This window comes from Camelus bactrianus, chromosome 5, assembly GCF_048773025.1.
Source record: "Camelus bactrianus isolate YW-2024 breed Bactrian camel chromosome 5, ASM4877302v1, whole genome shotgun sequence".
Taxonomy (NCBI): domain Eukaryota; kingdom Metazoa; phylum Chordata; class Mammalia; order Artiodactyla; family Camelidae; genus Camelus; species Camelus bactrianus.
The window spans coordinates 61,374,376-61,398,005 of record NC_133543.1 but is presented as its reverse complement, the minus strand read 5'-3'; the positions used below and the strand labels follow the sequence as shown (position 1 = coordinate 61,398,005).

The 23,630-nt window shown below is 36.0% G+C and overlaps 1 protein-coding gene across 5 annotated transcripts in view; it reads left to right on the top strand.

Moving 5' to 3' along the window:
- Positions 1-23,630, top strand: part of PDE1A (phosphodiesterase 1A) — a 301,036-nt gene that overhangs the window by 255,659 nt on the left and 21,747 nt on the right. For 3 of the 5 annotated variants that reach the window (XM_010959995.3, XM_010959994.3, XM_010959999.3), the window contains 3 exons: positions 9,791-9,872; positions 11,871-11,985; positions 12,974-13,155. In XM_010959995.3, coding sequence (XP_010958297.1) covers positions 9,791-9,872; positions 11,871-11,985; positions 12,974-13,155 — 379 coding nt within the window. The remainder of the gene's footprint in view (positions 1-9,790; positions 9,873-11,870; positions 11,986-12,973; positions 13,156-23,630) is intronic. The other 2 variants (XM_045520418.2, XM_074364004.1) reach the window with 1 other exon arrangement.

The following is a 23,630-nucleotide window of genomic DNA, read 5'->3' as shown; positions in this document are numbered from 1 at the left end:
TAATGATACATTGGTATTGTACATAAAGTTCACTAAAGATGTCTGTATGTACAAGGTGAGTGATGGGTCATTGTGACCCCTTACAAGATTGAGAAAGAAATGTTATCTTCTAAGGAGTTACATGGCTGGTGCCAGAGGAGAAAAATTGATCTTTGTGGTTGAGCAGGTATTTCTGCCATTGGGGAGGTCTGGTTAACACAATGCAGACGCACAATGCACACTAGAGGGGAGGGAGGAGGCCCAAACTAGCAGAGTGAAAATTTATGTTTAAATTTTTCTTGTCTTCTCTTAAAATGTGAATTTATACTTCATCAATATGGAGGATGACCAATGTTCTCTACCATAAGTATACATTTTATCCCCTATCATGTTTCTGTTCTGTTTCCACTCCCATTTGTGGTACTACAACACAATGAGTCAAATTACTCAGGAAAGTGTTATACTTACAATTACAGTTTTACTGTAAAGAATACAGCTCTACAACTCAGGAACAGGCAAACGATATAGTGCATAGGGCAAGGTCTGGAAGGGTGGAGCTTCTATGCACTCTCCCCCACAGAGTCAAGGCTTGTCACCTTCCTGGCACACCAGTGTGTTCAACCAGGAAGGGCCACTGAGCCTTGGTATCAAGGGTTTTTATGGGGGTTTTGTTACTTGGGCATGACTGAATTATTGGCCATGTGATTGAATTCAATCTCCAGTCCTCCTTTCCTCCCAGATCAGGCTGGCCCAAAGTTCCCACCCACTAATCATGTGGCCGATCTTTCTGGTGATGATCTTGAAGCTACCTAGGGGATCCGCCATGAGTCACATAATTGGCATAACAAAGAGTCTCCTATGACTCAGGAATTTCCATGGGTTTTTGAAGCTCTCTGCCAGGAACCAAGGGCAAAGATCATATTATTATTTATTATGCCACAGTTCTATTTAGAGAAGTTCTTTTTTTTTTTTTTTTTTTTTTTTTTTTAGATTTTGTGTTTTTGGATTATTTGATTTCTCAACATTGCTCTTTATTTTTAATGTTTCATCATTGATTTTATTCTGAAGACATAGAGATCAAATATATTACTATGTTTGGATAACTTTGGCTTCTGTCTCCTATTGTCAATGAATATGATCTATGGTTTCACTTTGAAATAGCATTGTGTAGTCCTGGAGAAAGTCACTGGGTAGCATCTTCTAAATTCAAATATTTTCATATTAAAAATAGCTTTGAAAAATATTTCAGTACATATTGTGCTAAAATAAAAATGACCAAATGTCAAAATGTGTCCAATTCTAAAGGCAAACTTCATGCTATGGATAATTAAAAACTATTATTTCATTTAGTCAACCACTCATCAGAAAATAGTAAATCTAAACAGACCCTAGAGATGAATATCTCTAATAACAATATCTTTAATATCTTTAATAACAATATTCTCATCTTAGAGATGAAAAAACAGAAACATGAAGAGATAAAATGACTTATCTTGATTAAGAAGAAATTTCAAAATGTTTTAAATTGAGTGATTATGAAAACACAACATATGAAAATTTGTGGGATGCAGCTAAAGCAATACTTAGAGGAAATTTTATGGCTTTAAATGGTTATATTAGAAAAGAACAGAGGTATAAATCAATTATCTGTTTCTACCTTAATAAGCTAAGAGAATTCAAGAAAATAAAACTAAAATAAGTTGATGGAATGAGGTAATAAATGTAAAAGCAGAAATCAATGAAATAGAACAAAGACAATAGCAAAAATGAACAAAGACACCAGTTGGTTCTCTGAAAAAGTAATAAAATTAGTAGCAGGATCAAAAAGAGGAAAAAGCACGAATTATAAATGAAAGAGGAGGTATCATTATAGATCCTATACATATAAAAAGGATAAGGAATATGATACACAATATAAATTTGATAATTACCAAATTCTCTAAGATATAAATTACCAAAACAGACACAATAAAAAAATTGTAATCTGAAAATCCATATATCTTTAACATTAAATTTGTAATTTAAAATCTTGCCATGAGGAAAACTCCAGACTTAGATGACTTCAATTGTTAGTTCTCATTTCCATTCCTAAGTAAGAGATGGTGAATTCTCTCAAACTTTTCAGGAAAAAAAAAACCATTCTTACACAAATTCTTTCATGACATAAAGGAAGAGGAAAAATTGTCAGTATAACCCAACAAAACCTGACAAAGACTTTACAAGTAAAAAAAATTACACACCCATATCTGTCATGAACCTAGATGTGAAGTTCCTTAGATATTAGCAAATCTAGCCCAGAAATATAGTAAAAGGGTATATATAATGATCTGAATTTGCTTAGTATTCAAAAATCATTTAAGGTAATTTATGTATTAAGAGAAAAAAGGGAGGGGGAAATCTTATCATCATCTCAATAGATGCAGAAAAAGCATCTGACAAAATTCAAAAGACATTAATTATAAAAAAATCTTTCAGCCACTAGAAATGTGAGATCTCTCTCAACCAGTAAAAGGTGATTCTGTAGTTGGCAATACTTCATGGTGAAATATTGAACATTTTCATGCTAAAATCAGGACTGAGTTTTAATAATGGAATCTTATTTTTTTGTCTCTAGATTTTTAAAAGTAAATAACTTTCTTCTTTCCAGTTTTATTGAGATATCATTGACCTTCAGCACTGTATAAGTTTAAGGTGTAGAGCCTAATGATTTGACTTACATACATCATGAAATGATTACCAAAATAAGTTTAATAAACATCCATCATCTCATATAGACACAAAGTTAAAAAAAAAAAAAAGGAAAAAAAATTCCTTGTGGTAAGAACTCTTAGGATTTACTCTCTTAACAACTTTCATATATAACAAACAGAAGTGTTAATATGTACTTTCTATTTCTAGTTCTTATTTATCTTATAACTAGAAGTTTGTACCTTTTTATTACATTCATCCAATTAATTTTGAAATCCCCTTCGGAAATACAATTAGCAAAACAGGAGAATGTGGAGTTAAAGGTCAAAACGAGTGTGTACTTTGACAAATATATTTTACAAACAAAGCAAGTTTATCTTTATAAGACATACTAAAATAGGATATTAAATCCAAGAGGAGTCAATTTTTCCATGCTTTCCACTAACTAAATGAATCTGTCAGTACCCTTAATTATCTTAGCCACACCACACATTTTAGCCTTTTGGAGGTGGATGCAACAATGAATCTGAAACCCTCTGGTGTATGCTTTGCTCTGAACGTTTTGACATGAGCTGTTTAACTGACATAACCATCTGTAACTACCACTTTGTAGAACCCACAGTGCTGATAAATGACTTCTTGCTATGGATCTAGCCAAGATAACAGGTTGTTTTTTTTTTAAATCTCAGTAGAAATAACACGTTTATAAAGCAATTTGAAAATATATTCCTTCATTCCTTCAGAATGCACTAAGAATCTAAATTGTATGTGTTATGTGATCTACTGGCTGTGCTAAAAAATTTGAGGCAAGACAAAGTCTGCCCAGAACTCAGCACTTCCCTCAGCTGCAGTAAAAATATAAACATTTATATTCTTGCTAAAGAAAGTATTTTATGTATATTGGGCAAACATAAGAAGCCTAATAATGCAAAGTAAGAGGTAATTGGACTTGGCTTCAGAAAACCCAAGTTTAAGACCTAGCTTTCTGTCTTTCCAGCTGTGCTAGATATAAACCTTCACCTTCTTACCTATAAGAAGGGATTAATACCCATTCTGTCTCCTCCCAGGATGGCTGTGAGGAGCGAAATGATAGAATGAATGTGAGAGGTCTTTTTACACTATAGACATGATGCAAATGTGAGGAATTTATATTATTTGTTATCCTCCTGATCTACTTTAAGCTTTATGTTTTTCCAAGGTAAAGTATCAAGAGAGCCATTGATTATGAAATATTTTGTCACTTGATAGTCACTTAAAACCTTTGAGGGATCTGAGCACAATTTTTAAAACACATTCCCAACACAACCAAAGTTTAGAAAGCAGACAATTAAGAGAAGCATTTTTCCTTTTGCTATGGAGAAATAGCAGTAGACTTGAAATTCATTCAATGGGTTTTAAGAAAAATTAGACACTAGATATAAATTCAAAAAATCAAAAAAGTACTCAAAGGAAAGAGCTAATTTTAGAACTTTAAAAAGCAATGATAAAGCTTATGTGTGTATGTGATTTTATACAGATGTGTGTATATATACACATATATCCAATATAAGAAGAAATTTGGGATGTGTTGACTTCTAAATCAATTTCTTATTAATTTTTCTACCAAGTTCATTTTACCTAACAAATGGGCTTAAATAGACATTAAAAGATTTTTAAAAACACTGTATTTCTGGAGGACAAGCCAATTTCTGGATACAAAGCTATTGTATCATCCCTAAAAATCTCATCAGTGTTATCCCAATCCTTGGTGTAATTACTTAGGTACACCTTCTAAAGCCATGAGAAGTTGTAACCAGAAGAGATAAGAGTTATATCTGAAATTTTCAGTCTTGAGAAGTTCTTATTTCCAACTCTTGAGTAATCTGCTGATGATAAAGGAGGTAAAGCAGGTCCCCATCTCCAAGGCACGTGTCACAGCACTCGTGTGGTATTCAGCAATACAGTTAACACCCTCACTTTGAGTGTTCATACAGCTCAACGCAGGTGTCCTGCTCCTTGACTCCAATGGGTGCATTTGGAACATGCTCCATTTGTCAACTGTAACTGATGGGACTGAAAGATCAGAGGTGGAGGCACAAGCCAAGAAAATAACCACTGGTAAAGGAGACAGGTTTTTGCTTCTCATTCTCTTCTCGAACGTGTTAGGTAACAAGAAGTCAATACAATTTAAAAACATTTTTAATTGTCACTTCCATTAAAATGTGTTTATATTTTAGGCTATGTGAATTTGATAGCTAAGTGAATTTTTTCCTCCTTCAGCTAATTCTTTTGTGATACATGAAGCTGACATAGGCTGAAAGCTAGGACTCTTTAGCCAAATAGCCAAGTTGTAAATGCAAAGGAAATGTTCTTGAAGGAAATAAAAAGTGCTACTCCAGTAAACACACAAATGATAAGAATGCGAAATAGTCTTACTGTTGATATGGAGGGCTGATGTAGAAGCTGCAGCAGGTTCTCCAGAAGATCTAGCTCAGATCATTAATGAAGGTGGCTCCACTAAACAACAGATTTCCAATACAGACAAAGCACCTTTTATTAGAAGAAGATGCCATCGAGGACTTTCATCACTAGAGAGAAGTCAATGCCTGGCTTCAAAGCTTCAAAGGACAGACTGACCCACTTGTTAGGGGCTAATGCAGCTGGTGACTTTAACTTAAACCAGTGTTTATTTACTGCTCTGAAAATTTTCGGACCCTTAAGAATTATCCTAAGTCTACTCTCCCTGTGCTCTATAAGTGGAACAATGAAGCCTAGATGATAGCTAGCACATCTGTTGACAACATGGTTTACTAAATATTTTTAGCCCGTTGTTGAGACCTATTGTTCAGAAAATGACTCCTTTCAAAATAAGACTGCTCATTGACAATGCACCTGGTCATCCAAGAGCTCTGCTGGAGACATACAACAATATTAATGTTTTTTTTTTTTTATGTCTGCTAACACAACATCCATTCTGTGGTCATGGATCAAGGAGTAATTTAGACTTTCAACTCATCTTATAAGAAATACATTTCTTAAGGCTACAGCTGCCATTGATAGTGATTTCAGTGATGGATGTGGGCACAGGAAATCGAAACCCTACTGGATTCTCCATTCTAGATGCCATTAAGAACATTCATGATTCATGGGAAGAGATCAAAATGTCAACATTAACATGAGTTTAGAAGAAGTTGATTTCAACCCTCAGGGATGACATTGAGGAGTTCAAGACTTCAGTGGTGGAAGTAACTGCAGATGTGGTAGAAGTAGCAAGAGAACTATAATTAGGGGTGGAGCCTGAAGATGTGGCTAAACTGCTGTAATCTCATAATAAAACTAATGCATGAGGAGTCGCTTCTCATGGATGAGCAAAAAGAGTGGTTTCCTGACATGGAAGCTACTCCTGGTGAAGATGCTGTAAAGATTGTTGAAATGACAACAAAGGATTTAGAATATTACATAAACTTAGTTGCTAAAGCAGCAGCAGAGTTTGAGAGTTCATTTCAATTTTGAAAGAGTTTCTACTGTGGGTAAAATGCTGTCAAACAGTATTACATGCTACAGAGAAATTGTTCACAAAAGAAGGAGTTTGTTGATGTGACAAATTTCACTGCTGTCTTATTTTAAGAAAAGGCCACAGCCACCCCAACCTTCAGCAACCACCACCCTGATCAATTAGTAGCCATCAACATTGAAGCAGGACTCTGTAACGATTACCACTCACTGAAGGCTCAGATGATGGCTAGCATTTTTTAGCAATAAAGTATTTTTAAATTAAGATATGTACATTGCTTTTTTAGACAATACCAGTGCACACTTACTAGACTACAGTATGGTGTAAATATAACTTTTATATGCACTAGGAAGCAAAAAAATTAGTGTGACTCACTTTATTACAATGTTCACTTTAGAGTGTGGCAGTCTGGAACCAAACTCACAATATCTGCAAGGTATGTCTGTACTAGGTCTTTGTTATGGAGACTCTCAAAGAAGAGACTTCAACGAACCTCCAGCGAGATTGCTGAGACAGGTGTAAACTATCAGGCCCGAACACATGAGGATGCCTTGTGTTTCCATGTTGATGGAGCCACTTTTTCCACCTCCTCACCTCAAGGCTCATCACCAAGAATAGATGCAGAGATCCCGGGGTGTAATTAAGTGGTTGGTTGATTAATTGGATTTAGTGACCTTAGGGACCTATAATTTTGCGGTAACCACTTATATGATTCAGTGCATCAGAACATACATATCTTCAGTGTGTTATTGATTTTTTAAAGTATGTTTTTGTCTTTCTGTGGGTAGCACCCTCAAATGAAAGTATAACCTCCAAGAGAAATATAAACTAGTTGACTTACACAATGTCTACTGCTTTTGACCTCTGATTTCATCTTGATGAAAAGCAAATGTTCCGTATTCAGGGATGGAGTAAGGAAAATTGTAAAGTTGGTCAAACTTATACTCAGGGATCCTGATTCTCCCTTTACATCCTTCCCTCTCCCTGAGGAGTACCTCCCTTGTTCTCTTGGGTTTCTGGCTCCTTCATAGTCTGGCTACAGGGCCTCCTACTAATCTTGCACTCATGGCCTTTATTCATCCTAAAGGATAAATAGCATCTTGAAATATTTATAAATAAATTAAATAATTAATGCACTTTAGCATTCAATGTGCTTAGCAGTGGAAATTAAATATTCTAAATCAATTGTGGAGTTCAAGAAGCAAATGGACTATAAAATCTCCCACTTTATGTATAGGAAGATGAACTCTGCAAATGTCTGTCAAATGCCTAAGTCCTATATAAATGCCATCCAGCATCCTATGAAATTTAACTCATGGAAGGTGAATTGTCAAAATGCCTTTTTGAGGCCCAAGTGACCATTTCAAACCAAGAACTTAAATAATATAAAACTATATCTATTAAAATATCACCAACACCTTCACCAATAAAACCAATTGATCATCTTTGCATATATCAATTAAGTACCCCCAATATCACTTGTCCCATGAAGTCTATAAGTAGCTTAATTTCTACTTTAATAATAGTAATATTATTATTTATGTTTGAACAAACTGTTAATGATGTCATTCTTTTACTTTATTCTCAAGGTGTTAAAATCTAATCCATAATAGTCTTTAAATCAAGCCCTTATCCAGATCATCTTGTTTCTATCAGTGGCACCAAAGTCTCCTGTTTATTCAGATTTGAAGCACAAGGGTCATCTTTAACTTACCCCAAGCCATCCCTGCTGACAAAATACCTTTCAGAAGTGGAACTTATGCCATGTCACTTTCATCTAGAAAAAGAGGAGTAAAAGTGAATGCCTTTCCATTACCTGCAAGTTAAGCATTAGTCCTTTTTTGCTACGGTTTAACACCATCCAAAATGTGAATTGGACATCATAAGTACCTCTAATTTGCACAGTTCTCTGTTTTTCCTATTACGAATTATGATTCTTACTAGCTAACATTTAATAACTATTTACTAAATATTAGGCACTGTCCTTAGGCTTCATGTAAATTATCTTAGATAAACCTCAGCACAGTCTGGTTAGGTAGATACCATTACATCTTCTTTTCGTAAAATGAGTCCATCGAAATCACTGAACTAGGTAACAGAGGAGGAGAATTCGTTTCAGCAAAGGCTGCAATGTGTCGGAAGTAACAGAGACCTGTTGAACAGCAGTGATTCAGCTCTGTGTCTTGTGGCTGTAAAGCTAGTGACACTAATAATTCCCCTCCATCTGTCCCTTAAGCCGAGTATAAATGTTAATTTCAAGTGGAATGGATGTCATTATTCTCTCCGGGAATGACAGAGGTTGCTGGGAGAGGTCCCAGATTCTCTCCCCGTTTTCTCTAAGTTGTGACATAGTATAACATTTGTTTGTAGCTATGTTGCCTACTCCTTTGATGACCATATCTAGATTTTCCCAAGCAATTCTGATTTCAGACTTTCTGCCCCTTCATAGTCAGAGGCATGATTTAGGGGAAGTGCACCAGAAAACATCATCAATAAAAACTTTAAAGCCACATATTGAGTTGATGTTATAAAGATCATGGTGAAAAGTTGTGAGAGGAAGCAGGCTGAAAGGAAACTGAAGTCCTCAGACAGGCATTGCCCTGTGACATGGGTTCTGCCACAAAGCAAAATAAAGGTCACTCTCTTCTGTCCTCTGATTTCAGAACCTGAACATATACCCTAAGTTGTAGTATTTTGCAAGGCCAATGTACCCCCATGAAGTTATACAGCAATAGCTTAGCAGAAAATAGAGCCCAAAGCATTCTTTCCAATGGCCAGGCAACTGACAGGAACCAGAGCAGGTAAAGGATCCTCTTTCTTCTCTCTTTATAGGCACATCCCCTTGAATGCAAAGAACCAATGTTTGATAAACTTTGTAATAATAAAGCTTTGCCCAGAGCAGCCACTTTTATTTCAGAAGATGAAATCATATTACCTCTTATGACGTTAAACCCAAGCAAAAATGGAATTCTCTAAACTTTGTGATCAATTAATCTGTGAATAATAAGATCAAATGATAAAAAATTATTGATATTTCCATTTTCTCTGAGAAGAATAGATTAATATAAAACACATGCGCACAGAATGTAAGAATGTTGAAGATATTTCTCATTACTTTATGTAGGAGATTCAATGAAACTTGGTTAATAAGTAGAAATATGTTTCAAAGTGCCCATATGCTTTTAATTAAAAAAGCAGTCCAATCATGAAGTCTTGATACTACAGATCTGCTGATGTATTTGGCATGGAGGAAAAAAGAGCAGAAAAATCTATGCGCTGGATTGTTAATTCAATGCCAACTAACATACTGAGATGACTATTTTATGGTGACAAGAAAATTCCAAGGAGCAAAGGTTTATCTCCTTACAATCAAGGGGTTGGGATACCAATGCAGAGTCTCCAGGTGCTGAAAATGTTCCTGTTTTTTTTAACCTCTGCAGTATGAGCCTTGATGCAACATGTCCCCATGAGGAGACCATTTGAGCAAAGTTATATACACTTGGACAACAGCTTTGGTTTTAAATAAATAAATAAATAAGAAATAAAAGCCTTTTTAGGCTTTCTATCTAAGTTGCTCTTATCTGAGCTTTTCCAAACCAAGTCTGTAATAACAGGCTTTCCTTTCCACAGGGAGATAAAGAAGCTGAATTAGGGCTTCCATTTTCCCCGCTCTGTGATCGAAAGTCAACGATGGTGGCCCAGTCCCAAATAGGTAATACTGAAGATTGGTGGTCGTGGATTGTGGATGTGTGCCTGTCCATCTGCAAATGGATACACTGTGTTGTTCATCCATGAAAATGTCACTCCATATTCATGATGAATTTGATCTTTAGACTGATCTGTATGGTGGTGCATAATAAGAATTTTGAAACATTCTCACAAAGGAGTTCAACAAAGCAGTATTAGTAAATAATTGTGATTTTGTTTGTAATCCTTTTACAAAATAGAAGGCATTCTTCTGGTACAAGAGACAGCATTTTTTGTTGTTTTGTTGCTGATTACCTTTTTTGTAATTTAATCCTTTGTGTATAGTCCAATCCAATGAAAAATATTAATGTATCTGTTCTATCACTAAGTTTGCATAATATGCTTAATATACTAGCTCATATTCTTTTGGGGAAAAAAGTCTTATGATATGAATAGAGAAGCCAATAATAGGAAATTTGTAAAATGATATTGCTCCTAACCATATTCATTCTTCTCATTTGTATTTGTGTTGGGGACTTCAAGTCCAGCCCATGATTAAAACATTGCTATGCTGCATGGTTCAAATATCTGTTATAGTTATTCCCTGAGCCAGTATCTTCATTACTAAACTACATGATCAATAAACATAAGGCTCACCACCTTAACTGGCTAGTTGCTCAAGGACTACCTCCTCCAAAGTGGCTGTTAGAAAGCTGCTTGCTCTGCCTTGCCTCCCTTCCCACCCACATTCCAACAGCTCGTTTCCTGGATACCATAACACAGGTGCCTCTCGTCCTTTAGCAGGTGTAAATGTGGCTGGCTAAGGCCCTCCCCGGACAAGCTGAGAAGAATGGATGTTTTGGAGGCTTGTTGCTGTATTGTAAATTGCTGCCATGTTAGGGGAAGTGACCCTCATTTGACAATCTCTAGATCCCAGGCATCTAAAGCCACCAACAAAACTTGAAATAACACCCTGGGTGATCAGTTAGCATTATTTAACTTGAAGGCAACTACTGAAGTTTTTTTAATTAAAAATGCACCTTAACGTGTGCTATGATAGAGCCAATTACTTGAAATGTGAATTACTGTTTCCGAGTCTCTGATGAATGGGATACTCTTCAAAGGTGGTTGTTTCCCAGGACAGTGTCACTTAAAAAGCCTCCCTGCAGTATGACCCTTATGTTCAGATGGTGGCCTATTGCTCATAGTTGTGTTTACGGCAACAAGCACTGCACCTCTCCTGGGACCTCAGGGTGTTGAACATACACAGAGCTTGTCTCTGCCGCCACCTAAACACAGGTGGTAAATGCTCCCTAAAGGGCCATGTGCCATTCTCTGTGTGTGTCATTTCTAGTTTGATGAGCACTTTAAATGTAAAAGTCTTTACTCAATCCGGACACCTCAAAGTGGTGGGATTAATAATGTCTCCCAGAGATGTTACTGTTCTCTGGCTGATTCGATAGAATACACTGCAAACTAATGCTTTACATCCAGAGAGTAATAAACAGCAATTTGAAATATTAACACACTGGCACAAAGCTCTGACTGATATAGGAAGAGAAGAAAAAGTGGTTGCCTTCTTGCAGCCTGAGAAATAAACTTCAATTATTTAGTTTCTTTGGGGAGCTTAGATATTATTTCTTGTTGGTCAATAAAATTCAACAAAACTTTCAGAAAAGGTAGTGATCTTTCTGTTCAACAGAGGAAAATATATTCACTCTGGTTAGATCCGAAGTTATTGTTAGCAATAATATGAGGCTGAATAGTAAGTACACAGCTCAGTATATTTGAGTTAGCAAGCTTAAATTTTATTGCTTTCCCTGCTTGAGAGGTTATTTTTATAAAGAACAGTTAAACTCTCTCTAAAGATTGTGTTATTGGATTAAAAATAATTGCAAAGGGCAGGCTGAACCAATATTATAGTTGAAACTTGCTATCAGGAGCATCAGAATCTCTTCATTATTACTATTTTTAGAATTCAGGAAATTGTAACATGAATTTATTTATGTTTTTGCTTTTGTAGGTTTCATTGATTTCATAGTAGAGCCAACATTTTCTCTTCTGACAGACTCAACAGAGAAAATTATTATTCCTCTCATAGAGGAAGCTTCAAAAACTCCTTCCTATGGAGCAAACAGGTTTGATATTTTCTTTTTTGAATTGTTTCCCTTTTTCTTATGATTATTTCTTACATTGGGCAGGAAATTCTTAGAATTATTAGGTAGTATTGCCACCTAGTGGCTACGTATTATATTGCATTTGCCTTTGAAATTGGGAACTTGACATTCACTACAAAAAATATCAAAGTACTAAGAATCATATTCACTACTCAGGAGAATAAAATTATTTGAATTTTTGTTGAGATGTATGGATTGTGTCCTGGATACAGTAACATATCCAATAGTGGTGAGCAGTTGGGAGAGGGGCATTGTGTTGGTTTGCTAACATACAACACTTATGTGACTACGAAGATGCCTACATCAAAGTTACCCACTTAGATGACATGAATACAGAAGATCTGTATAACATGTAACAGCAAAGTCCATTGTATACACAACTTAAAGTATTTCAAGGTAGATTTTTATCACTGATAAATTTAAGGGATATTATTTAAAACTGCCAGTTGCAGAAAAATCATGCTAAATTCTTGCCCATCTGAACACACACTTTTCCTAATAGCACACCAACAGGCTCCCTAAATGTTGCTGTAATGAGGAAGCAGGGAATGTTCTCCCTGAGGAAGATCCAGGTTAGCTTGGAGATTACATAATGGAGGGAGGGGCAGATACCATTACCCTACTTTGAGCTCCAGCTGGTGAATTTACCAGTGGACTTACCACCAACGTTATGCTCATCTCAAGGTTATGCAGCTCTCATTAGGCCTCACCCCCATAACACTGTGGGCCCTGACCTGCTGCCCCAGGAATCCAGGACAGACCCCTAAGCCCTCTCTGTGAGGGAGGAAGGAAGGAAGGTTAGCAGCACTGATACGTGCTTAAAACAGCCTGAGCACCTGACATACTGCTTCTCCGGCTGCTTTTGTAAAGCATTTCAGGCTTTGCTCCCTCATCCTATATCCTGCCCTTGGTATTTTCTGGTTTCTTTGGTGGTTACTATTGGCTCCAGCACCTCTACGGGATCACATGTTGCCAATTCCTCTAGACGATCAAATATGAAAGGCACCGTGAACGATGGAACCTACTCCCCAGACTACTCCCTTGCGAGTGTGGACCTGAAGAGCTTCAAAAACAACCTGGTCGACATCATCCAGCAGAACAAAGAGAGGTGGAAAGAGTTAGCTGCTCAAGGTACAGTTTTTATAAAGCCTTCCTGCCATCTCTCCCTGTCTTAACTCCTCTGAGATGTTGGCTTTTTTCTCTTCTAGATTTCTTCTTTTATAAAAGATGCAAGCCTTTGGAGGTACTTAGAATTTGGCTACGTTTTGTCGATTCATAAGAAAATTGGTTTTTCTGTTAGATAAAAAGAGATTCTGCTCTGTTCGTGCCACCTGGTCTGCAAAAGTATTGACGTGGGTGGCGGTGAAGTGGATGTAAAGGATGGGACAATAAAACTGTACGTGGCGCAACCACCTTTCGTCCATTTCTAGAGATGCTTTTGATCCTGTGCTGTGGGCTTTCCAAGGAGCTTTTGTGTTGTATTAGGAGTGTAACACTTACTGTCAGAGATTTGGGTGTTTTTGTTTTTTTATTTTTTTTCAGTTTTCCTAAATTACTTCTTTGGCTGATAGTTTCACTCATGAGTTGGAAAAATTGTTTGTAATCTGTTACCAAAGAAAACACATGGGAAGCTAGCTCTTGTTATTTCTGATATGGTTTTGTTTCAGATTAATTACTCTTTCTGGTGTCCAATTTATGTGAGTTAGTGTCAGTCATTACCTTTCATACAGGAAATTAGCTTTCAAATTCCAGATCTGGCCCCTGTCTCCTCTCTGTCTGTCCCCTGCTCTGTGGTCCCTGCACAGTGGCCTTCTGGCAGGCTTCTGTGATACCCCATGGCCTTTGCAATGGTTGTTTCTTCAGCCAGAAAGTCTCCTCTTGGAGCTCTCTGAAAGGCTGATTCCTATTTGACTGGCAAGCCTGTGTTTTATTTTTAATTTGAAAAACACAGTACTTAACTCATTTAATTCTCACGTGGATCTTAGGAGGTATATACTATAATTATCCCTGTTTTACAGATAAGGAAACTGAGGCAGAGGACAGTTATGTGAGTTGCCTCAAATCCCACAAATAGCAAGTGAAGGAGCCAGAATTCATTCTTTCTCTCCAAACACAGTGCCTTAAAACCCCATGCTAGACAGCACCCCCCAAGAGGTCCTTCTTGACCATTAAAAATTATGTCCTCTGTCCTATTTTTCCCTGTTTGAACTCAGTTTAGTTACTTCAAAGTGATGTCACTAGTCCACAATCAGTGACATGTATTTGCTTCCTTATTTATTATCTGTCTTCCCCATGGGAACCTGTCGTCCTCAAAAGTCAGGTCGCTGTCTCCTGTTTTTCCCAGGGTGTCCTCCGCTCCTAGCACAGTGCTGGGCATGTCCCAGGCACTCAGTACATATTTGTGTAATTAAGTAGTTAATCCTGGATGGTGTCACAGTATTTCTCCACCTCTGCTATTAAAAAATAAAAGAAATACTGATCTAATGCCTTCATCTGATTCTGCAGCTCACATTTTCCCAGCCACGTAAGTCTGATCTTAAAGGAATTTCCCAAGCCTCTGTGGCTCTATATAGTCATTACAAGGACCACTTCCTGGAGGTATAACCCGTGTAATCACACAGTCCCCCAAACTCAGAAAGGCTTGTGCTTAACTAGATACTCTACTATCATCATCTTGAAATTCCTAATAGTTTTGAGTCGGGGCCTCATTTTTATTTTGCACTGGGCCCTGTGATTATGTAGCCAATCCTGGCCCTCACACAGGGTCTTTGTAATACTACATCATGTCACTCAGTAGAACACCTAACACAATACAAGACCCAAATAACAGTCCTAAAATATTGTCAGACCCGTCTAACTGGAGGCTGCAAGTGACTAGAGTTTTCCCTCTGTATGGACAAATTACACACCAGATACACACTAGAAGATACAAATCAATAGGCTATAAGCTCTTTAATAGCAGGAACAATATCTATTTTATTGTCATTATTTTCTCAGGGTTAACATGTCCCTGACATGTTATAGGTGGTTTAAAATCATTTACTGAATGTGGTTTTGAATGAAAGAATTAAAGTTAAACTTCACTTTGAATATATTCATTCAGAAAGGAAAACAAATAAATATATTAGATTTCTCGTCAATGGAAGGAAGAGAGGAGGGAAACAAGATTTCTGAGGTCCCTCCTATGTGCCAGACATTTTACATGTATTATCCTATTTCCTCCTACACCAACTTTCTGAAGTAGAAATTACTATCCTCATTTATACGTATAGAAATTGAGGCTCACACAGCTTCTAAGCACCAGAGCCAGAACTGTTCTGATTCTTTACGCAAGATTTTCCCCATTGCATCCTAGTATACTGCCCCATATCTTCCAAGACAATTTGAAAAAACTGAGTTGAAATAATTTATCTTCAGTGAATCCATAGAATCCAATTGAGCAAAACACACTCTCTTCTAAGAAAATTTTCAACTAAAGTAAACAACAGTGTCCCCCAAACATCAGCCCATCACCTGGAACCTATTTGTTGTAAAGGGAAACTCTGTCAGAATTGGATTAGGGGCTGATTGCAGTTGCTCCCTTTCTAATAAACTTTCTGGCACTGTGCTTTATTGAATCTTGTGTTACACACAGAGGTAAATTTTAGACCTGCATAAAATTCTCAATTTACACTTTCTGGAATTGAGTAATAATAACTCAGTCCTACAGTTAGAAAATGTAGAGCCAAGGTTGAACACAGGCAGTCTGGCTTTAAGCAAACTAAAATCATAGAGCATTTTGATAATACAATCATCAAGGAATACTTATGTATAGTATGCATATTTTGAGTGAAGCAAATAATATCCAATTTTCTTTACTTACAAAATTGCACACTTGATTTCTATTTCCAATGCAATGGTGAACTAGATAAACTTAAAGAACTATCTCATGGTAAAAACAACTAAAAATCCTGAGTGAAATATTGCTGAAAAGAAATTGATGCCCTCAGAACCTGTCCAAATAAAGATAAAACAGAAATTCAGAGAAATTCAGAAACTTTGGAGCCAGAATCTCTCCTGTGGGCACCTGCCTTCCTTTACTGGAATTTCATGGGTTTACAGACTGAATTTACTACCATATCAGGTTTATGCCAGATGTTCAAATTTGGTTTTACATTTAAAAATTCTATTAATGCCACTCACCATATTAATGATAAAAGGAAGAAATGTAAGGTCTCAAGAAATGCAGAAAGACCATTCAAGAAAATTCAATATCCATTCATGTCAAAAATTCTTAAAATTCAGAGTAATATTCTTAACCTACTATTTCTGTTTTCCAACTTTTCTAGCCTTCATTTTTACTGCTTGAGGTTTTTTTCCATTCCAATTTATTTCCTTTGTGGTTTGAAGCATTTGTACCTTATTCCTATTATTTTCATGATTAATTATAAAAATTTAAATGCATAATCAATAGTCGATAACAATGAAGTTAATCAATAACTTTACCTTTCCACCAAAAAACACAGAAACCTTAGAAAATTTTGTAACTGATTTTTTTTTAAGTTCTAAAAATACAGACTTTAAATTTAATAATTAAAATTTAAAATATGTCCTTGAAGTTCAAGAATATGATGATGACTGCTTTCTAACATTGTTTTGAAAAATCAAGCTAGTGCAGGAAGGCTCCCTCAAGGTCTCTTCCAGGCATGCGTAGTGCCTCAGCCAGCCAGGGATGTTCCTCAGATAGCCTGTGGAGACCTATCTCTTTGATTCCTAGGGTTTTTCTGTTAAATCCTGTTGGTCTACCAGTTACCCCAAACTTAGACTGCAGTCTCAGACTTGCAAAGCTGTGGGGTTTTCCCCATTTGTTCTAAACTAAATCCACCACTTTATGTTGGAGAAACCAGGGGGGTTTGCCTTCTCCTCCCATCCCAAATTGAATCTACTACCTCTGGCAGCAAAGCTGGTTTCTGCTGCCATTCTCAGCTGGAGTTGGCAGTGGGGGTTAGGAATTGCTCCAGGCAAGGTCATCAAAGCTTCCTTCTGTTCTTACTTGAATCTCAAGAAATTTTTCAAGAATAATCAGTTCCCAAATTGTTGTGTTGCCTTGACTGGTTTTCAGTGTGATGGAATAGTCATTTTTGTTAATGTTTTCCAACTTTATACTTGTTTTCTGTGGAGAGGGAATATTTGGCCTCTTTTCATTACTCTAACGGGAAGTCCTCTTTCTCCACATTAGCTGTTGGGAAAATTAAGTGAGTTAATTTACGTCACCTGTTTAGAAGTACCTAGACTATTAGCACTGCATGAGTTGGCTGTTGATACTGTAATTATTGTTTACTGTGCTTCTGTTACGTGTTCTGGGAATTAGGGCTGCAGTATAAAAAAACCAAAGAGACAATAATCCCCACTTTTATGAAAGAGGGCATAGGAGTTAGGAGCAGGATTGTAATTTTAAATAGGGAGCTCTGAAAAGACTTTACTGAGAAAGTGATCATGTAAATAAATACATGAAGGAAGTTAGAAAGAGCTATGGGGATGTCTGGGGTAAAGAGTTGGAGAGAGAAATTTTCAGACAGAGGAAATGACCAGCGCAGCCCTGGGAGGTAGAGCTTGCCTGATGTGCAAGAAATAACAGGAAGCAAGTGAAACAGGGAAACTGGACAAGTGGGAATAATGTAGGCAATGTGATAAATGTGTAACATGATGCCACATCATTGGTTTTGGCCCAAGAGAGGTAGGAAACCTAATGTATGGTTATGAAGAAGAAAAGTAAAATGATCTGACCTGAAATTTTTAAAGGATTACTCTCACTACAGAATGAGAAGTATTTGTTTGGGGGGAAAAATGGAAACAAAGAGGCCAGGAAGAGGGTATTGTTCATAACCCAGAACAGTGATGTGGGCTTAGACCAGGTGGTACTGGTGGAGGGAGAAGTTTCTAAATTCTGGATACATAAAGATGGTGGTTTACACCAGTATGCATGAGTGAAAAGGGGTGGCAAAAAGAGATTGAACTCTGGATATATTTGAAATTGGTACTGATAGCATTTGTTAAAAGATTAGATGTGCAGTATGAGAAAAGTCAAGAATGATGCCAGTTTTTGGTTTTCTTATGCCAGTTAATTGTGTATGTATAAATTTATATGATCACTTTGCAGAACACTTTAGCATTCTCTAGCCAAGTTGAGGATAAAAACGCCGTATTTCCCAAAAATCTCACTTCCGATTTTTACCCCAGGGAGACTTTTGCTCATGTGCATCAGAGGACATGAACAAAACATTCATTGCAGCATTATTCATGAATGCAAAAAACACTGAAAACAACAGTAAAATGGATTCATAAGCTGTGACGTATTCACATTATGAAACAGCATACAACTGTTAGATAAACTCCTGCTCTGGGCATGAACAGTGATGAAGGACACAAATAATACAGAGCAAAATATGCAAGATACTATAATATGGCAAGATACCATTTGTAGAAAGTTTTTAAAAACTATAAATTAAACAGTAGATTTTAAAATACACTCATGATAAAACTAAAGAATGATATGGGAAAAGACTCAGGTTCTAGGGAAGGATGGAGAATTTATTTAGGAGTTAGTAATATTTTATTTCTTTGTTTGGGTTTTAGACACACAGACGTCCTTTTGGTGAGTATGGTTAGACCTAACATACACGCTTAGTTGAAAATAACCAGGTTATATGATGCTTAGAACTTTGGGATATTAATTAAACAACAAGGCTCTGAACAGAATCTTAGATGTTTGGTAATCATTGTGTTAACTCTGAAACTGTATTTCATAGTTATCTTAAAAACATCCCACTAATCCTAGAGCAGTAGAAGACATGGATACTTAGGCTCCAAGAGATGTAGCTCCTAATAGCCTCAATAAAATAAAACACTTTTTAGAAGAGTAACTTCATTCAGTAAACCTTCTACTAAGGCTCTGAGAACATTTGTCTAAGAATGTATGTAAACACATTCCTTTTTGGTATAGGGTCTTTTCAAAAAGTAAGAAATGCTTTCCTCCATCCCAAATTTTTTTGGGTTTGTTTTTTGGTTTTTGTTTTTTTGGGTTTTTTTGTTTTGTTTTTTGTTAAAACATCCATTTAGAGTGAGGAAATGCCTTCATTATCTATTCAGCTTTCCTCAGCGTCTTAAGTCTTTGCCCAGTTTCCTCCTTTTTCTGTACTACTAAAGAGCAGACAAGAGACTTTAAGAGGGTGTGTAGCCATTCTTCTACTGAGGCAGGTGGAGGGAAATAGGAGAGTTGCTCTTCTCTTTCTACCTATGAAATCTCAGGCAATCATGTAGCTTTTCTTAGGCTCAGCAAAGTTATTATTGGGAAAATAACATCTGTTCTGATGAAGGAGCAGACATTTCCATAAATCCAGACCAATCCCCGTTTATGCTCCAGAATTTTGAATGTCAGTGATGCAGTTTTGAGGAAAAAAAAAAAAAGCACATTTGCCTATGCTGATGGCCAGTGGGTGATAGATGCCCCCAATTAATAACCAAGGAAATCCTATACAGGAAAGCTATGTATAAATTTTTAGAAGTGCCTGCCATCGTATGTCATGAGCCACACAGGGGTCTGGGGCTGAGATGGAAGAGTAGCTTAGGTTTTGTTTAGAGTAGCCCCTGAATAGCAAGCGCAGATACGTCTTCTCCCTTAAGGCAAAAGAGTTGCTTTTGTAAGTCACCTGAGAATCTGGTTTATCTTTAGACATAAGAATTCCAAATTGAACCAAGTCCATCAAATCCACCTAGATTGGAGCAAACAACCTACATCAACCCTAGATCTACTTTCTTTCCCATCTTCTCAAAGGGAATGTGTACTTGAGAAAAACTAGTTATGTCCCAGAATAAAATCTGGCTGGTCAGTCTGGAATGGAATGCACTATGTTTCTTACTGTACTGAGTAATTTTCTGATTTATTTGATACTGATTCAAACCCCAAAACACTAGGCTCAGAGACGATTAAGACGTGAGAAAAGGAGGCAACGTGGGAACTTGAGACGCTACTGGAGTTGCATTGAGCACAAATCACAGCTGTTTAGAACCAGAAGGAAACCTAGAGCTAGCTTAAGGCAAGCTTGTCATAGAATATGTATTAAAACTTTCAAGCATACAAGTGTTTTCTAGTTCTTTTTTTGTGACTTGTTTCCTACACAATTTCTCTAGAGTCATAAAATATGTTCAGTACAGTATTTGAACTTTTTGAGGCCTGCTTTTGGCTTAGTAGCACATATATTTCACTGAAAAGAAGGAAAAAAATAGAATTTTGATTATAATTACTTTGATATCAATTTTCAGATAATTGTCATCTTTATGACATTGAGTTCTCCTATTCATATATTTCTTATCATTCATATGCCTTCATGTTTCTCAGAAATTTTATTTTTCTCTGATAACAATAGCAGTAATGGTGATGGAAAATGCTCGTTAGTGATATTAGATGCTAGGCAGCATACTAAGCATATATTATGTAATCAGTTAATATTTATACTTAATAATATGTTTTAAATTTTTGAATATACTTTGTTGGAGTTTCCATCAGTATTTTATATTTTTTGTTGCTTTTGTGAATGAGTATTTCTTGCAAGTATATAAAAATGCAATTTGAATTTGAAAACTGATCTTCTGCAAATAATGAGTCTTTTCTTTCCCAAATGTATACCTTTTATAATTGTTTTCCTTAAGTCAGCTGCACTAGCAAGTGTATCCAGAATGATCTGAAATGGAAATGATGATGGCATTTAGCTTGGCTTTGAATTTAAAGGGAAGGTGTTTAATGTTTCAGCATTAAGTGTGGTATTTCTCAGTTTTTTTGAGCTGCTCTTTATGAGGTTAATTATATTCCCATCAATAAGTAATTTATTAAGAAAATAAATTTAAAATAAAGCATTTAGTTGTATCAAATGTCTTTTCTGTAGCTTTTTAAAATAATTCATATGATTTTCCTTTTGAACTGGTTCATATAGTGAACTATATTAATAGATTTTCTAATGTTGAAGCATCTTGTATTCCTTGGATAAACCCAACTTACTCGTTACATATTAACTTTGTAAAAAAGTACATATTACTTTCACTGGCGTTAAAAAAATCTATATGTGTAGGTGAGATTAGTCATTGTTTTTCCTTCTCATACTGGCCTTGTCTGGTTTTGGTGTTGAGGTTCCACTAGCCTCATAAAATGAGTTGGAGTTTTAAAATTCTTGAGTTTATATGAGATTGAAATTGACATTGAATATTTGGTAGAATTACCCTTAAGCCTAGTATTTTCTTTGTGGAATAATTTATCTGCTAATCCAGTTTCCTTAATGTTTATATAGGATTATTTAAGTTATTTAGTTTTTAGGGTCTTTTTTAATGTTATGAAATATAGCATACCCCAAAAGAATATATAAAAACATATATATACTACTTATATGTAAATACAGTATACATTCTTATACTAGACAATCATTGTCATAGCTTACATGCAATAATATGCCGGCAAAGTTTAACAACTGGCTTTAAAAAAGCATATATATACATAAGTATATATTATATATACAGATTTATTATACTTTTAATTAATATAATGTGTAGCACATAATTTATAAGTAATAATAAAATATACAATAGTCCTTATTGTCAATTCTATATAACTAATTGATTCTCACAGAATGCTTTCATTGATTTTTGCTGAACTCTTGTGTCTATTGTCAACTTATGGTTGCCACTGACAAATGAGTGTCATTCAGACTGGTATTTCCATTTTTGTCAAGGAGTGAAACAAAAGTATAAAAAGCATATGTCAGAACTTAGAAAATATGGAAGACATATGCGAACTTCAGTTATTCGTCAAAAATGCAAATGATTTCTTGGTCATTTAATTGGATAATGGTATTTGAATATGGAAAAAAATTTCCCCCAATTTTTGTGCTATTTATAGTGTAGCAGCTATAGACATGACACACTTAAATTTAATCTCTATTTTTTCATTCTCTGCATCACTTTAGACAACAGTAAAACAATAAATCGAGTCCCAATTCCTAAAGTTTGATGATATCCATGGTGTAAACATTCCTACCTTGGTCAGTTTCAAGCTATCCATATAACTTCTCTGAACATGGAGTTGGGAGAAAGTGAACATTATATATTTGCATCATAGAAGATATGGTAGAAATAATTAATCTCAAGACATAGATAATAGTTACATGTATCAAAATAATTAGGAAATAATGTTTTAAGTATTTATCACCTTTGTTTTTAATACAACTTATTTAATTGTAAGTTTATGTAATTTTATTTTTAAGAATGACTAGGTGTAACAACTACCTTGTAAAATTTCTAAAATGTAGCAGTTGGGTCTCTGAAGCTAGTACAGGCCAGATTCAACATAGTGCTGCCTGTAAAGCTTCATATGAGCCACATCTACCCTCACCTCCTTTATCTTGCTGATTCAGTTTCCATTTCTCTTCTCACTTGCTTGCCTTACTCTGGCCACACTAATCTCTGTTCTTTTGCTTCCTTTCCTTCAACACGTCAGATACCTTCCTGCTGTAAGAGCTTTGTACCAGCATCTTTCTTAGAAACGCCCTCCCCCAAATACAGCACAACTGCTTCCCCCTCTTCTTCCAAGTCCAGCTTCAGTTGTTGCCGTGCCAGTGAGGCCTCCCCTGGAAAAATATTTCAAATTCTACCCACATTCCTCCCTTGCCTCCTACTGCTCCCCACCAACTATTTTCCCATGACACATCACTGTCTAGTCTATAAATAATTGATTTATTACACTCAATTTTTATTGTCTCTCTTCCCCATTGAAAATAAGGTTCATGCGAACAAGGATGTTTGTTCTGATCACTGTTCTGTCTAGGCTCCTAGCACAGTGGCTGTCACAAATGCAGAACTCAAATAATTATGTGTTGAAAATAAAAGGGGAGAGAGAGGAGAAGGGAGGGATGGAGGGAGGAAGAAAGGAAGGAAGGAAAGAAGGAAGGAAAGAGTAAAAGAGAAAAGGAAGGAGGGAGGGAGAAAACCTACCATCTAGGCCAAGAAATAGAATACTGCCATGCTATAGTGGTTCTTCAGTCCTTCTCTAATCATTTCTTTCCTTCTCTCACTCTCATGATTTAGTCGTTACCCTGGATTTTGTGATAATTATACCTTTTCTCTCTCTTTTTTTTCAGCTGTTACTCCTCTTTGTGAAACCTTAAACAATACACAGTTTAGTTTTGTTTATTTTAAAACTTGGTATAAACAGAATCATGCCATAAATATTCACTTATGAATAGCTTTCCACTCAATGCCATGCTTTTTGAGAATTATCCATGATGACCCAAATAGCTGTTGTGTATTTCAGGAGAGACTTTTTTTGGATCTCGTCAGAAAAAAATGAGACAGATTTTTTTTTAAAATGTATCCAAATACCGTGCAGAATTTCTTCTAAATCTTAAATCTTTCTGGTAGTATACAGCATATATAGATTTCTAAGTCCACAAATCAGGTGCACAAATAATGTAGCTTCAGTTTTTCTGTGACCAGACATAGTTTCTAGCTGAAGTCCCCTTTGTTTCATGTTTGAAGAGAACATAAGCCTATTGTTTAGATGTTTTAATGGAATCAGAGTAAGT